Source organism: Myiozetetes cayanensis, unplaced genomic scaffold (genome assembly GCF_022539395.1).
Source record: "Myiozetetes cayanensis isolate MyiCay16 unplaced genomic scaffold, myiCay2020 scf4, whole genome shotgun sequence".
Classification (NCBI taxonomy): domain Eukaryota; kingdom Metazoa; phylum Chordata; class Aves; order Passeriformes; family Tyrannidae; genus Myiozetetes; species Myiozetetes cayanensis.
The window spans coordinates 12,690,157-12,703,624 of record NW_026087631.1 but is presented as its reverse complement, the minus strand read 5'-3'; the positions used below and the strand labels follow the sequence as shown (position 1 = coordinate 12,703,624).

Here is a 13,468-nt window from a genome sequence, read left to right as displayed (position 1 = left end):
TGGCGCTCATGCCAGTGCCTTCAGAATCTGGCATTTGGGTGAGCTTTTAAACTCATCCCGTGTTCTTTATCCTTCCTCTTCTAAGAGGATTTTGTCAATCTTTTGTCTTTTTAATTGACCAGAAAGTTCCTTATAAAAAATCAGTTGAAGAGTCACTGAGATTCCACAGTTGAGCATGCAGACATGAGATAAAGAACACAAATACAAGAGGTTAAGCACACAAATGTTTTTTCATCTTTTTATGCAAATACTTAAAAATGTAGCCTTCTATTTCATAGAAATGTACTGTTATTCTTTACTTAATACATATTTTGCTACATGAAAATATATGAACTGTGTATGCATTATGGAAAGTGAAAGGAAAGTGTGTGTAGAAGCACTACAAAAATAGACTTCACAGTACTTACACAATAGACAAGAACTTAGAACAGAACTACTTCTGTGTTTATGACTGTGAAGTTCTGGGAGAAAAAGCTTCCAATGTCCCAAAGCTTACAGTAAAAAACCCAAAATTGTTTAACGAGTCTGCAGAAGCAGAGCCCTGATAAACATTTATTCAACTGTTGTGAACACGAACCGTTATAAGTATTCTATACGAACTGTTAGAAATTACCAAACAAGTTGTCTAAACTAAAGAAAATGCTAGATCCAGTATTGGTAAAACATGCCATTAGGTACTATATTTTAACATACACATTCTGCATGGGGATAGAGTTAATACAACATATTCAACCTTATCTTTACATTTCATAAATTCTGAATCCATATTGAAGAAACTTCAAAGATCCTTCCATGTTACTAACATGCCTAGGTTGTAGAAAGCAAGGAAGAGTAATGAGCTACCAGACTACAGTGAGCCTTTCATCAAAACTTTATCTCAAATCTTATCTTTATAATTTATAATCTTTTAAGACAAGCTAGAGATTGCTATTAAGGGAATAACAAACTCTATTCCCAATAGTAGTAAAATACATAGTAGTAAAAATAGTAGTACCTTGTAGTATGTTGTGAATGGCTGATCTTTCACAGGATGTTAGTAATAATAAATCTCTCTTATGAGAAACAGTAATTTTTATGTTTTCACTTTCAGGTAAGAACACAGTCCTGTGCTTTTTGGGCACAAATCAAAAGTAAGTCAATTTTTCCTTCAATAAGAAAGTATAATTTGTCATGGCTTTGCTTGGCAGCATAAACTAATACTTGCTGTGGCTGTTTCTTCATTTGCCATTAGTGATCTGTTGATTTTGAGGATTGCAAAGGTTAGAGACAGAAAATTTACCTTCCTCTTCAATATTCCCTTCTGATGGATTCACCAATCCATTCTAAAATGTATTCTCTTATTTCTCCGTGGTTTTCAATGTTGCTATTTCTGTACATCACATCCAAATCTTTACTGCAATTTTTGTGCACAAAGGATTTGAAGCAGAGAAAATGCGAATTTTAGAAGCCCATTTTAAGATAGCACTATATTGGCTTAAAGGGTAAAAAAAAACCCCCAAACCAAACAATAACAACAACAAAACCACACACACACACAAAAACAAACCCACTAAAAAATCCCGAAAACCAAACAACAACAATTAAAAAACCCCAGAGCAAATCCAACCAACCAAAAACCCCACAACATTCTGGTTTTTGGAGGCCACTTTATTTATTTTGTAATGTTCAGGTGGTCCTCAGAGAATTAAGTCTTTTTATCATCTTAAAAAAATACAAGATTCCATGCAGAAAGGAAAATACAGCTAATTTTTGTACTTGTAAGGACAGTCTCTTAAATATATAGTGTCATAACTTTAAAAAAAAAAAAAGTAAATATCTTAGCATGGTTTTATCGTGATTTACTTTTTAGTTATAAAATGTTTCCAGTTAATGAGTTTTTACCTCAGAGGAGTTTGGAATCCACTAGAGGTCAAGTTTTGGTGTTGAGTTTGTTTGTTTGAATGGTTTGATGTTTTGTTTCAGATTTGTCACCCACTCCGAGGTACATGACTGCTGTTGGATTGGGGTCAGTGGCTGCCATCTGCCTTATCCTGTTCCTGTCATTCTCAGCGGCACGGTACGTATTGTTATTAACTCTATGTCTATGGTCCTCCTCTACAAGGCTTACGTGCTTTCGTTTTCAGATAGTTTTTCTTGCCAACCTGCTTGGTTTAGGCATCTTGGGTTGTTAGAAACTACTGTCAGGAGTACTTTTGGTGGCCAATAATGCGTTCCATTACTTGAACTGATGTCCTCTGGATCTTTGCAATCACTGGCAAAATATCTGAAAATCTTGGGGCTTGTCTTAATAAAGGAAGTATTCAAGACAGTGAGTAGCACCAGGACTGTAGTTCAGAAGTGTTTTGATTTAATAGGAACTTAATAAATGAAATTTATATGCTGTTGAAATGTTGGTGTACTTTGCTCATGTATAAAGCCAATTTTTAGTCCTCCCAGCTTTATTCAAAAGGCCTAAAAGGATCGTTTTTCATTAGCAGTTGATCTAAATATCCAAATATCGAGAAAAACACATTAGAAATTTTTAAGAAATTTATGTATGTTTCACGATCCTTTAAGCAGGGTTGGTAACTTTATAACGTTTTTTCTTTCATAGGTAAAACAAATATGTGAGTTATGTAATTGTGGATGTCTGTGTACATGTACAAATCTCTTAACTAAAAATACGTCTTTGTTGTTGTTTTAATATGCTTATCTCTAAGAATAGTCTTCTGACTTATGTCCCTTGAAAGGTCAGGAGCCTCCAGCTTGGGGGCTATGAAGTGCAGCATTGATTGGTTAAGCTGCTTATTTTGCATTCAGAAACAGAAAGAGTTAGTCTTGTAGAGGGCTGGAGAAAGTAGGATTATTCTGATTATTTGTGGTGGTCTAAATTTCAAATCAGTTCTTGTAATCAGAGTTCCAAATTAAATGTTCCATTGTGTCCTTTCTTATCTTTACGTACTTCCCTTGGAAGCAGCATGCAGTGGTAAACTTAGCTTGCAGTCTTGATTGTTTTGGGGGTTTTAAAAACAGTGTGAGAGTCAGATTTGATATTTGAGGATGAAGAGGGTGTAACTGTCTTTGTTTCTAAACCAGTTTTTCTGGCAGGGGGCTTATTGCAGGAGGAAGGGCTCCCCTAGCCTGTCACATTGCAAAAGTCTTCTCAGTTATTTCAGTTTCTTTGGTGAAAATATGACAGAGGGATATTAGTACCTTTAAAAATGATGTCATATAAATTAGGATCATAGTGATAGGATAGCAATTGAAGAACACAGACAGTAGGAGCACTTGTGAATGAGTGTAGAGAAAATAGACACATTTCAGTCTTCTTTTAGAAGGAGTGAGAGCAGATGAAATCCTTAGGGAGCTGGGTACATTGAGTACATTTGTCAGGGGTCAGGCTGTAGTGTAGTGTATTTCTGGGGACAAGGATTTAATAATTCAAGAAGTATCTTTAAGGTCCTTGATCCCATGTACAGAGAAATTCTTGAATCCATTTTTCTGTTCTAGGGAGCATCATGCAGAGTCCTTGGCAGAAATTGAAAGTGTCCCATCTCAGTAGGAGGCAGAGAAGGGAAAACCCAGACGTCAGTTGTGATACAACACTTCAGATTGCTCACAAGAAGAATCTGTAATATTTATAAATAACAAATACTCTTTTAGTTGGAGTTAGACATCAGTTTAATGCATTTCTGAGGAAGAGTATGACTTGGGGGAAAAAAAGCATATGAAGTCAGCCTTCTGCTCTATCCAATTGCAAAATCATGGTCCTGTTTTATGCACTGTACTCCAAGATAGATGTGGCCTAGTAGGAGAAAGAGAGACAGGAATTTGACAGGAGAGGCCTGAAATCCATCTGATCCAACTTCAAGTAGGGCAATCTAGTGGCAGTTTTCTTGGCCTGGCAGAGAAGATGCTGCCAAGAAGCATGATACACAAATATACAGAATTCCATTATAGAAAGGCCAGCTTCCTCCTGTTCATAGTGCCAGTGGTGCATGTACCATCCATGCAGAGGGTACCCATGTGCTTCTGAATTGTAGGAGAGAGAGGCATGGGAGCAGATTGCTGTGAATGCAGCTTCTGGGTGGTCTGCAAAGGCAGGTTAAACAAACTTGTCAGTAATGACACAGCTACAGCTGATCCTGCCGTGGTGTCAGGTGAATGGTCTCAGATTATTTCTTGGGGTCCCTGTAAGCTTCTGTCACAAAGAACCACTATATTCAAGTGCTCACCCGCCTGCCACATGTCTGCAGCCTCAGGGATTATGTTACTGCAGTGGGTTGGATTGTGAATTCCCACCAGCATGGTTGCTGACAGAAGTTTGAATTGTTCCTCAGTGAGTAAAAGTCTGAGACTGGATTCACACAGTGAGGTCTGACTCTGATGTCCTTAGATGTTAATTTTTTTCATAAAAAAAATATGTTAGTCCATAGTTATTAAAGTGGCTAGTCACACACCTTGCTCCATTCCTCTCAGTTCTTTGCTTTCCTTTACATGTGATACCCATTCATATGCATAAGGACAGTGCCAGAAATTTAGATTTCTGTGGATCTGCACTAGGCATGAATGCTGTTGATGGTGAGGTTAACCTTGGTCAGGTACTCATCAGGTAACCTATAGAAATGCTTTCAATTCATCTCACATTGGCCTTGATGTTCAGAATTTATATCAGCACTGTGGGTCCTAAAAAAACTTTAGAAACACTGTCATGTATCCCATCAATATGAGACATATAAGTTCTTTGTCAGGTCCATGCTTGAGTATTGAATGATTTGTAAGTATTTTTTTTAACTGGAATTTTTTTTTTCTTTCCTCAGCTCTTATCTCCACAGCACAGTGCATCCCCCACCTGCTGCTGTAGCCTGTGAGGCTGTACATTTATCTGCTACAATAGATGTGGCACAAACAAGGATTACATCATCTTTCCTAGAGACTGAAAATGTCTCTCTTCTCTGATGAGTTATCCCCTGAAGTCAGCAAAGAGAAAATGTACTCTTATCACTGCCAGCATCTGTCAAGCATGGACATATCTGCATGTCACATATGTACTATAGCAGTTGAAATGCGTTTGTCATGGGAAGCGAGATGTTTGTTGTCTTCCCTTATTCCAGATGATGTGGTGTGTAAAGGAGAACCTTCCCTCACAAACGGATTTGTATCAGAGACATTATCATGCATCCTGTGTGTTGGCCACAGGCTTTCAGCTATTCCAGCTGCATGAGCGCCTGATAATGAGTGCTTGTATTGTACTCGATTACATGCATAATCCCCTGATCCAGTTGAGACTGTCTGAGGATTAACTGTTACTTTAGATACCTTTGGACACATAAACTGACCCATTATGAGAGAAAATACAGACCTACCTTTATATGAGATAAAGTACCTATTGTATTTCCAAGTATAAGGGTAGAACACTTTTAAGTCACTTAGGAGTAATGGTACATCAGTAACATGTACCCTTGCTGTCACATTTAAATGGTGTCAGCAACAGATGTGTTTCACATTTATTGCAATCACTGCAAATAATTTATCAATCTATAAAACTGCAGTTTGCCAAAAAGCTGAGTAGCTTTAATGGCACGTGAAACTAATTAATGGAAGAACCTACCTGTGTTAAGTACAGTTTGCTAATCTCTATTCTGTAATTACTGCTGAGTAAAGCCATTAAATCGTTGTCTGGTTAATGGGCTGGTGTGTTACATCTGGTTAGAATCAATAAAGTACAATTAACCAATTTCCTATGGCATACTCCCAGTTAATATATTTTTTTCTCCTGTAAGAAAGAATTAAGTGGTTTTGATTACTTCCACTCCTGTTCAGAAGTTGCTTTGATACATTTTAGCAAAATAATTCTATGAACTGATGAAATAAAGAAACAAGAGTTTTGCTTTTTACTAGGTTTTGTGATTTTATTCAAGTTATGTTTTGTGTCTTACCACTTTAAATATATGTTACCCATTTTTGGAATTGTAAGTATTTTGGATTCCTACTGTTTTTATAAATTTAGATGTTGTGTCTTTCTAAGCTGTGTAATCGATTTTTTGGTACTGAAAGTGTAACAGAAGATTTCATACTTAGTAGCAGAGACGAATGATAGCCAAAGAGAGTTTTCAATTGCAGCATCTAACTGAGAGTGCCTTTTTCAGGTCTGGGTACTTTTCTGTTATCCAGTATTTCCACTACTTACTTCCAGTTAGTCAGTAACTGAGTAAGAACACTTTTATTTGGATTAGAGATTAAGAGTTAATGGCATTTTCTGTTGCTAATTGAGACAGGATGATTTAACTGTTCATAGTGAACAACTATGTCTTAATTTTTCAGTTTTTCCTGTGGAATTCATTCTCACACATTCCACACCTGATTCCCTTTCCCAGCTGAATAGAATGCAAGGTTTGGTATAGCAGTACAAACTGCACGACTTCATTCTGATTCAATCTCCTACAGCTCTGGTCCTGTGAGAGAGTTCATGAGCAGCTATTCCTGTATAAAGGAGAGCTAGAGAATCAGGAAATTATTTAAAGAGACAGATGTTCCATCCTCTGTGAAAAAAACAAACTTCTTTTACACTTTGCTAAGACCAGCAGTGTGCCAGTATGTTAAGCAGAATCAGGAATATCCATCTTGTCAGTCGGTATAGTTGGAAAATTGGAGGTCTTCCAGTGAGTTTCAACAAGTAATTTTTTTTCTGTGTGCCCCTTCTTTACCTACCTTGTTTTTTCATAATGTAAAGTTTTCACAGCAGATTTTTTTCTTATATATATAGAAACATCTATATTTCTGCTGGGACTTAAACAATGTATTTAATGACTCATTTGGACATCTCCACACAGTGTAGGTCAGGAATGGTCTGATAAGGGAGAAGATACAAGGCAGGATTCTCTGCTGTCTTCAGTTCTCCATAACAGCTACAGCCCTGCAAGTTTCCCTCATTCCCTCTGCCTGCTGTATCACTCTTGGCAGACCTATCTCTAGCTGTGAGCCTATTTTCGCAGAATCACAGAATATCCTGAGTTGGAAGGGACCCACAAAGATCACTAAGTCCAACTCTTAGCCCTTCACAGTACCATCCCTGAGTCACACCATGTGCCTGTGGTTATTGTCCGAACGCTCCTTGAACTCTGTCAGGCTTGGTGCTGTGACCACTTCCCTGGGGAGCCTGTTCCAGTGCCCAACCACACTCTGGGTAAAGAACCTCTTTCTAACATCCAACTTAAACCTCTGCTGACACAATTTCAGGGCATTGCCTTGGGTTCTGTCAGAGGTCACCACAGAGTGATTGGTGATTGCCCAGTCTTTAATTTGTCCAGGTCTCTCTGCAGGGCCTCCCTGCCTTTGCCAGAGTCAACAGCTCCTCCCACTTTTGTGTTGTCTGCAAGCTTACTTAGCATCCTCTCCAGTCCAAGTCATTTATGAGGATGTTGAAAAGCACAGGGCCCCAGGTGGAACCCTGTGGCACCCCACTAGTGACAGATCACCAGTCTGATGTAACCCCATTCACTATCACTTCCTGTGTTCCACCTGTGAACTGATTGCTCACCCAGCCCATGATGTGTTTATCCAGCTGGGGGATGGACATTTTGTCCAGAAGGATCCTGTGAGAGACAGTATTGAAAGCTTTACTGAAATCCAAAAATATTACATCAACTGGCTTCCCTTGATCAACTAACTGGCTTACCTTGTCATAAAAGGAAATTGAGTTTGATAAGCAGGACTTTCCTCTCATGAAACCATGCTGGCTGTGACTGATGACTGTATTGTCCTCCAGGTGTTGACCTCCTAGAATAATCTTCTCCATAACTTCACCAGGCACTGAAGTGAGACTGACAAGGTCTTCCTTCTTGGCCTTCTTGAAAATCGAGAAAATATTCACCAGCTTCCAGTAATCTGGGACCTCCCTGGAGTCTCATGACAGCTTAAAAATCATCGAGAGAGCTTTGCAATGACATCAGCAGGTCTTTGAGGCCCCATCAGGCCCTGTAGATTTGTAGGGATCCAGCTGGAGCAGCAGATCCTACACAATTTCAGGGAGTTGATCATCACTGCACTCACGATCCTCTGGCTCAGGGCACTGAGACCCCCTTGGTCCATCATCCATGTTGAAGACAGAGGCAAAGAATGCATTAAACACCTCTGCCCTGCCTCTGTCCCTGTTTGTGTGGGGACCATCCTCATCCTGTAACAGTGATGATATTTCTATACTGCCTTTTGCCATTAACATACTTGGAAAAATCTCTTTCTATTGTCTCCACATTTCTGGCAGCTTCAACTCCAGTTTAGCTTTGGCTGCATGAATTTTCTACCTACAGTGGCAAACAGCATCTCTGCATTCTTCCAGTGTCCCCTGACCTTGCTTCCACTGGGCATACACCTTCCTTTTTTGCCTTATTTCTGAGAGAAGATCCTGTATCAGCCAAACCGGCCTTTGGCCTCACTTGTTTGACTTCTGACATTTGGGAATTGCTGCTCCTGTACCCTTAGGGAGTATTGTTCGATAAGTGACCAGCACCAATGGATCCCAGCACCTGCAAAAACATTTTCCCAGGGGACTTTACTCTGTCATTCCCTGAGCAGCCTGAAATCTGCTCTCCTCATGTCCACAGCTGAGGTTGTGCTGAACTTTTCCTCCTGTCAGCAGATATTTTAAACTTGATCACTTTACGGTCACTCTGGCCAAGACGACCACCAGTCTCCACTTTGCTCACGAGATCTGCTCTGTGGACAAGCAGCAGATCAGGGAGGGCGTCTGTCCAAGTCAACTCCCTTAGGACCTGTTCCATAAAACTGTCATCCAGGTTTTTCAGGAACCTTCTGGCCCAGGCTGCACCAGCTGTGTGATGCTCCCAGTTGTTGCTGGCAAGCTGAAGTCCCCTGTAGGGACAAGGGCAGTTGACTTGGAAGTGTTCCTTAGTTCCTCAAAGCATAATTCATTGGTATTACCTCCTGGCTGGGAGGTCTATAGCAGACTCCCACAGTGACATCTGCATTATTTGTTTGTCCCTTGATTCTTATCCAGAGGCTCTCCACTGTGCCACTACCAGCTGTGAGCTCCACACATCCTAACCCTTCTGGTACACACAGTGCCACCCCTCTGCCTCTTCCGCCCTGCCTATCCCTCCTGAAGAGCCTGTAACCATTCAACAGGGCATTCCAGTCACAGGGCTCATCCCACCAGGTTTCTCTTATGCCAATGATGTCAAATCTCTGGGACTGGGACAAAGCTTTGAGCTCCTCTGGTTCACTCCTCACACTGCGTGCCCTGTATAGAAACATTCCAGGTGTGGGACACTGTAGCCAACACCTCATGAAGCAGATTGACAGACCCCGTTAATGCCCATTTCCTCAAGTTTTGGCACACTGTCCCATTGCTCATTGCTGCCAAGACTGGTATTTCCCCCTTCCCCCTTCCCAACTAGTTTAAAGCTCTGTCAGTGAGCCCCACTAGTTCCTAAGCTAGAACTCTTTTTGCCCTCTGAGATAGGTGCATCCTCAGGTGTCAGTAGACCAGATGTTGAATAGATCATCCCATGGTCAAAAAACCCAAAATTTTTCCCATTACACCATCCTCAGAGCCATTCATTGAGCTGATAGACTGGCCTATTCTTATCAATACTATTCCTCATTACCAGAAGACTTAAGGAAATCACTACCTATGCTCCTGATCCCCTGGCCTGTCATCCCACTGAAGTCTCCTCTGACTGCCCTTGGCATTCTCTTTGTTATTTTTTCATTGCCACTCTGAAAAACCAATAGTGGATGGCAATCAGAGGGCCTTGTTAGACTGGAGAGTTTTCCAGTGATGTCCTTTATTCGAGCCCCTGAAGGACAGCAGACTTTCTGGAGAGTGGGGTCCAGGCTTGTTTGTTTCAGTATTTATATTATCAATCAACTGTACATGCATAAGCAAGACAATATGCTCCATGTGTCTATGTATGCTCTCAGATTGAACTGTTCTCAGTCACCATTTCTGTATAGTACAAGAGGTCTTGCATTATTTTGAGGGGCCATTTCATATTCAGCACAGTTCAGCCAGTCCCATGTGAGTTTGCAGGTCTCTAGGTCAGATGAAAGTATTTCTGCTGTAGGAAATTATTTTCTGCCCCTAAGAGTATAAAAAACCCTAATAGAATGGGAAGTTATAGAAATAAAGTCATATCTTAATAGAAAGTAATTTCTAAAGGCCCAGATTTTCCTCAGCAGCATTTAGCCCAGAATATTTTAGCCTGACTTTGGTGACAGTCCATATAAAAGTCACTCCTGTAGCCATCCTAGGAGAAATGAAATGAGAGCAGTCTGGTGAAGATGTTTCAAACTAATGGCCACAAATCAGCTGTGCTGATATGTTGGATAAAGACTAACATAACAAGAGTGTAGGTTTGGTAAAAGCCAGTTCTCAGCTTCATCTTTTAACTGTGTAAAAGGACCTTCTCGGTTTCTCTCTTGGCTAAGGAAGATGTTAGGATGTTCCATTTTGTTCTGCATTTCTGTGAATTCTGACCCATTCTGGGTATTTTATTTTCATGTTTACAATTGGCCATTCTTTTTCTCTAATCTGGAGTAATCATTTGGGTACAGAAGAGCAGAGCCAGGTGAATGTGAAATGACAAATTAGTCGCAATTGTGAATATCTGCTGAGAGACAGGGAAATAGTGCTTCAACAGCAGTTCTGCAATTTTACGGTATACTAATCTCTTACTGGCAAATGAATAATATTATTATTATGTGTTTAGGAGGCATGTTTCAGAATGATGATTTGAGCGTTTTGTGGCTTAATGAAATCTGGCTTTTTCTGGTTCTTCTAAATACTACCTTAATCACGTTACTCTTCATGGCTTTAATCTGCCTGATGTTAATTTTTATTAAAATAAAACAGGCTCAACATTGGGCCTAGATATATCCAGATATTCTGAGAAATTCAATTTTCTGCCCCAGATTTTCACGAAATTCCCTTGAAAGTATGGAGTCTTCCAGGTTACTGCCCCACGCCATTTGTTTCTAATGTTATTTCTAAATTTATTACAATGATGCATATACTGAGATTAGCTTAGACTCTGCTGTTATGTTTTAACTCAAGACAGAAAGAGAAGAAGAATATATTTTGTGTTTTTGCAAAAAGATTGAAAAGTAGCTGCAAGAATGTTTCCTGCAATGGTCACAACAGTATCCAAAGCAAAGACTCTTCAGCACTACTATTATTTATCCACTGTTTGTCTATGCAGGAGGTCATTGTGAAGCAAGGTAGATGGGAATTTCCAGCTGCATATTGCCTTTGTGTGATTCCATTTTTTTTTTTTAACTTCTTCTTGAAAGATTTTTCTTTTAATCTGTCTAATAGCGTTTGAGATTAAATAGGATTATTGGAGTTAGTTTAGGATCCTGTTGCTCTTTTCTGCTTTCTGCTGACACTCCTGGAGTTTGTTTTTTCTATTGCACAACCTGATAATTACCACAGTAGGACTGATTAATGTTACTCAGAGAATCCAGGCTGGTTTCATGTATTGACTTTGGCCTTTGGGCATTTTGCAATGAAGAGCCATGCCGTCTTTGACAAGAAAGCCTTTCTTTATCCAATAATACGATTTAATGCAAACACCAGTTCTAGGTTCGCCCAAGTTTACCCTCTGAAACAAAAGGCAGAGTTAGTGCATTGAAAGAGAATTGCTTTTAGTGTGACAAAATAAGACTTAAATGACAATGATTTGTAACCATAGGAGGGATGAACCCCAGCCATTTGGTAGAGTATCAGCAAGCAAGAATACTAAGTTAATATGAGAAGCAATCCAATTTAATGCCATTTAGATGTCACCTGATTTAGTACAAACATGTCCCAGGAGACAATAGTAAAGCAGGGTAATAGTGAAATACTTTTTCCTCCAGGTGTTTTATCTGGCTTACTTGGAATTTCCCTTCCCAGATATTTCCCTGGCAAGTATGAGTATGCTTTGGGTATTGAGTAATTGCTTCCTGTGTCATATCATAAAATGCTCTGTCTGTGTGGGTAAAGTGGCTCCAGTCAGGACATGCTTCATTAGAGGAATAAAGGCATGATGAAAATCATTTGAAGTACTTTGATGCAGTGTATAGAAACGGCAATACTTAAAAGAGATATTATTTCTCAACACTGGCCCTCCTCTCTGGATATCAATTGCGCTTTTTTTATGATTTGGTTTTTTTAAGACTTCCAGTCCTTTTTTTTTTTCCAGTCCATGGCACTCTTAATAAACCATCTGTGACTTAAGACCAGGACTCATGGTTAATCTCTCTAGTGTGTTTGGCAGGAAGAGTTGTCAGATACTTGCTTGTGTGACAGTCTTTGCCAATAGATTTTTAATCAAGGGATTTTGTTTTTTTTAAAAAAATAGTATTCATGTCAAGACTGCCCAAATAGGTCCCCTTTTGAGAGAAGACTGAAGGCATGCTGTTATTTTGAAGCTGCAGTTCCTAAAAGTGCTGTGTCAGGCACAGAGAGAGGCAGTGCCTCCTAACTTCTTTAGATTTCTTTTCAGGAGTCTGTACACTTCTCTTCAAAAAAGTACAGAAAATTTGAATAAGACAGAAAAGAGTAAGGAAGACAAGATTCCAAAATGTTGTAGAAGTAAATTAGGGTTTGCACCAAGGCAATGCTGGTAAGTTTTGCTTGGAAGATAAGTCTGGGGCATGTACCTTTAGTGTTTTTCATGAGGGACTTGGATACATATCTGTGGTCAGATGTTTACTTATGTTACTCTGTGCAACTGAGGCACTGGTACCCCTTTAAATCATTTATGAGTTCATCCTTTTGAAAAATACTGATAAAAAACATGTATCGTCAGAGGTTCTCAAAAATAAATATGGAGGTTTGTTTGGGTTTTTTTTAAAGTATTAAAATATCCAGTTTTGCTTTTCAGAAAAAGATATGTAACTGTTCAGGGCAGTCTGCCTTTTTAGGCATTGCTGTATTCACTTCCTTATTTGTTTTCAACTGCTGCTTCTCCTTTGTACTGGGGAAAAGCTGTATTAGTACTCAACACCCTTTCTTCCCTTTGTACAACAGAACTTTTATGATGTCTCTTCTGCTGCTTAGCTGGGGTTAGTTATCTTCAAATGCAGCTCACTGGGATGAGAAACCTTGTCTCTGGCTCTGAATATAGATAATCATCTTACTCCCACACCTGTCAATCATTACATGTGCTTTATAGAATATCTTTTTTCCCCAATAAACCCATAGCACTTTACCATAAGAAAGCATGAAGAACGGGGAGGTTAGGCGTTGTACTGACTGCCACAGACTGAATTGGTAAGAGCATAAAACTGGAGGTGCTATGGTTTGACTGTCAGTTTTGTATTGTGAGCTCTGGTTTAGAGAATACTACTCCTTTCTTTTCTGATAATTGTCTTTTTGTGGTTTAAAAGCTGGTTCTGCCACAGATACCTGTCTGTGATCAAGACCTGGTTTTCAGTAGCATTTTACAGATTGATTTTATATTACTTTGGGGACTGATAAGGTTAC

General features: G+C 39.4%; 1 protein-coding gene across 1 annotated transcript in view; it reads left to right on the top strand.

Moving 5' to 3' along the window:
• Positions 1 to 5,856, top strand: part of SUSD1 (sushi domain containing 1) — a 42,838-nt gene extending 36,982 nt beyond the window's left edge. The window contains exons 14-16 of the mRNA XM_050328608.1: positions 1,091 to 1,130; positions 1,963 to 2,056; positions 4,800 to 5,856. Coding sequence (XP_050184565.1) covers positions 1,091 to 1,130; positions 1,963 to 2,056; positions 4,800 to 4,938 — 273 coding nt within the window. The 3' untranslated portion in view covers positions 4,939 to 5,856. The remainder of the gene's footprint in view (positions 1 to 1,090; positions 1,131 to 1,962; positions 2,057 to 4,799) is intronic.
• The last annotated feature ends 7,612 nt before the right edge of the window (positions 5,857 to 13,468 follow it).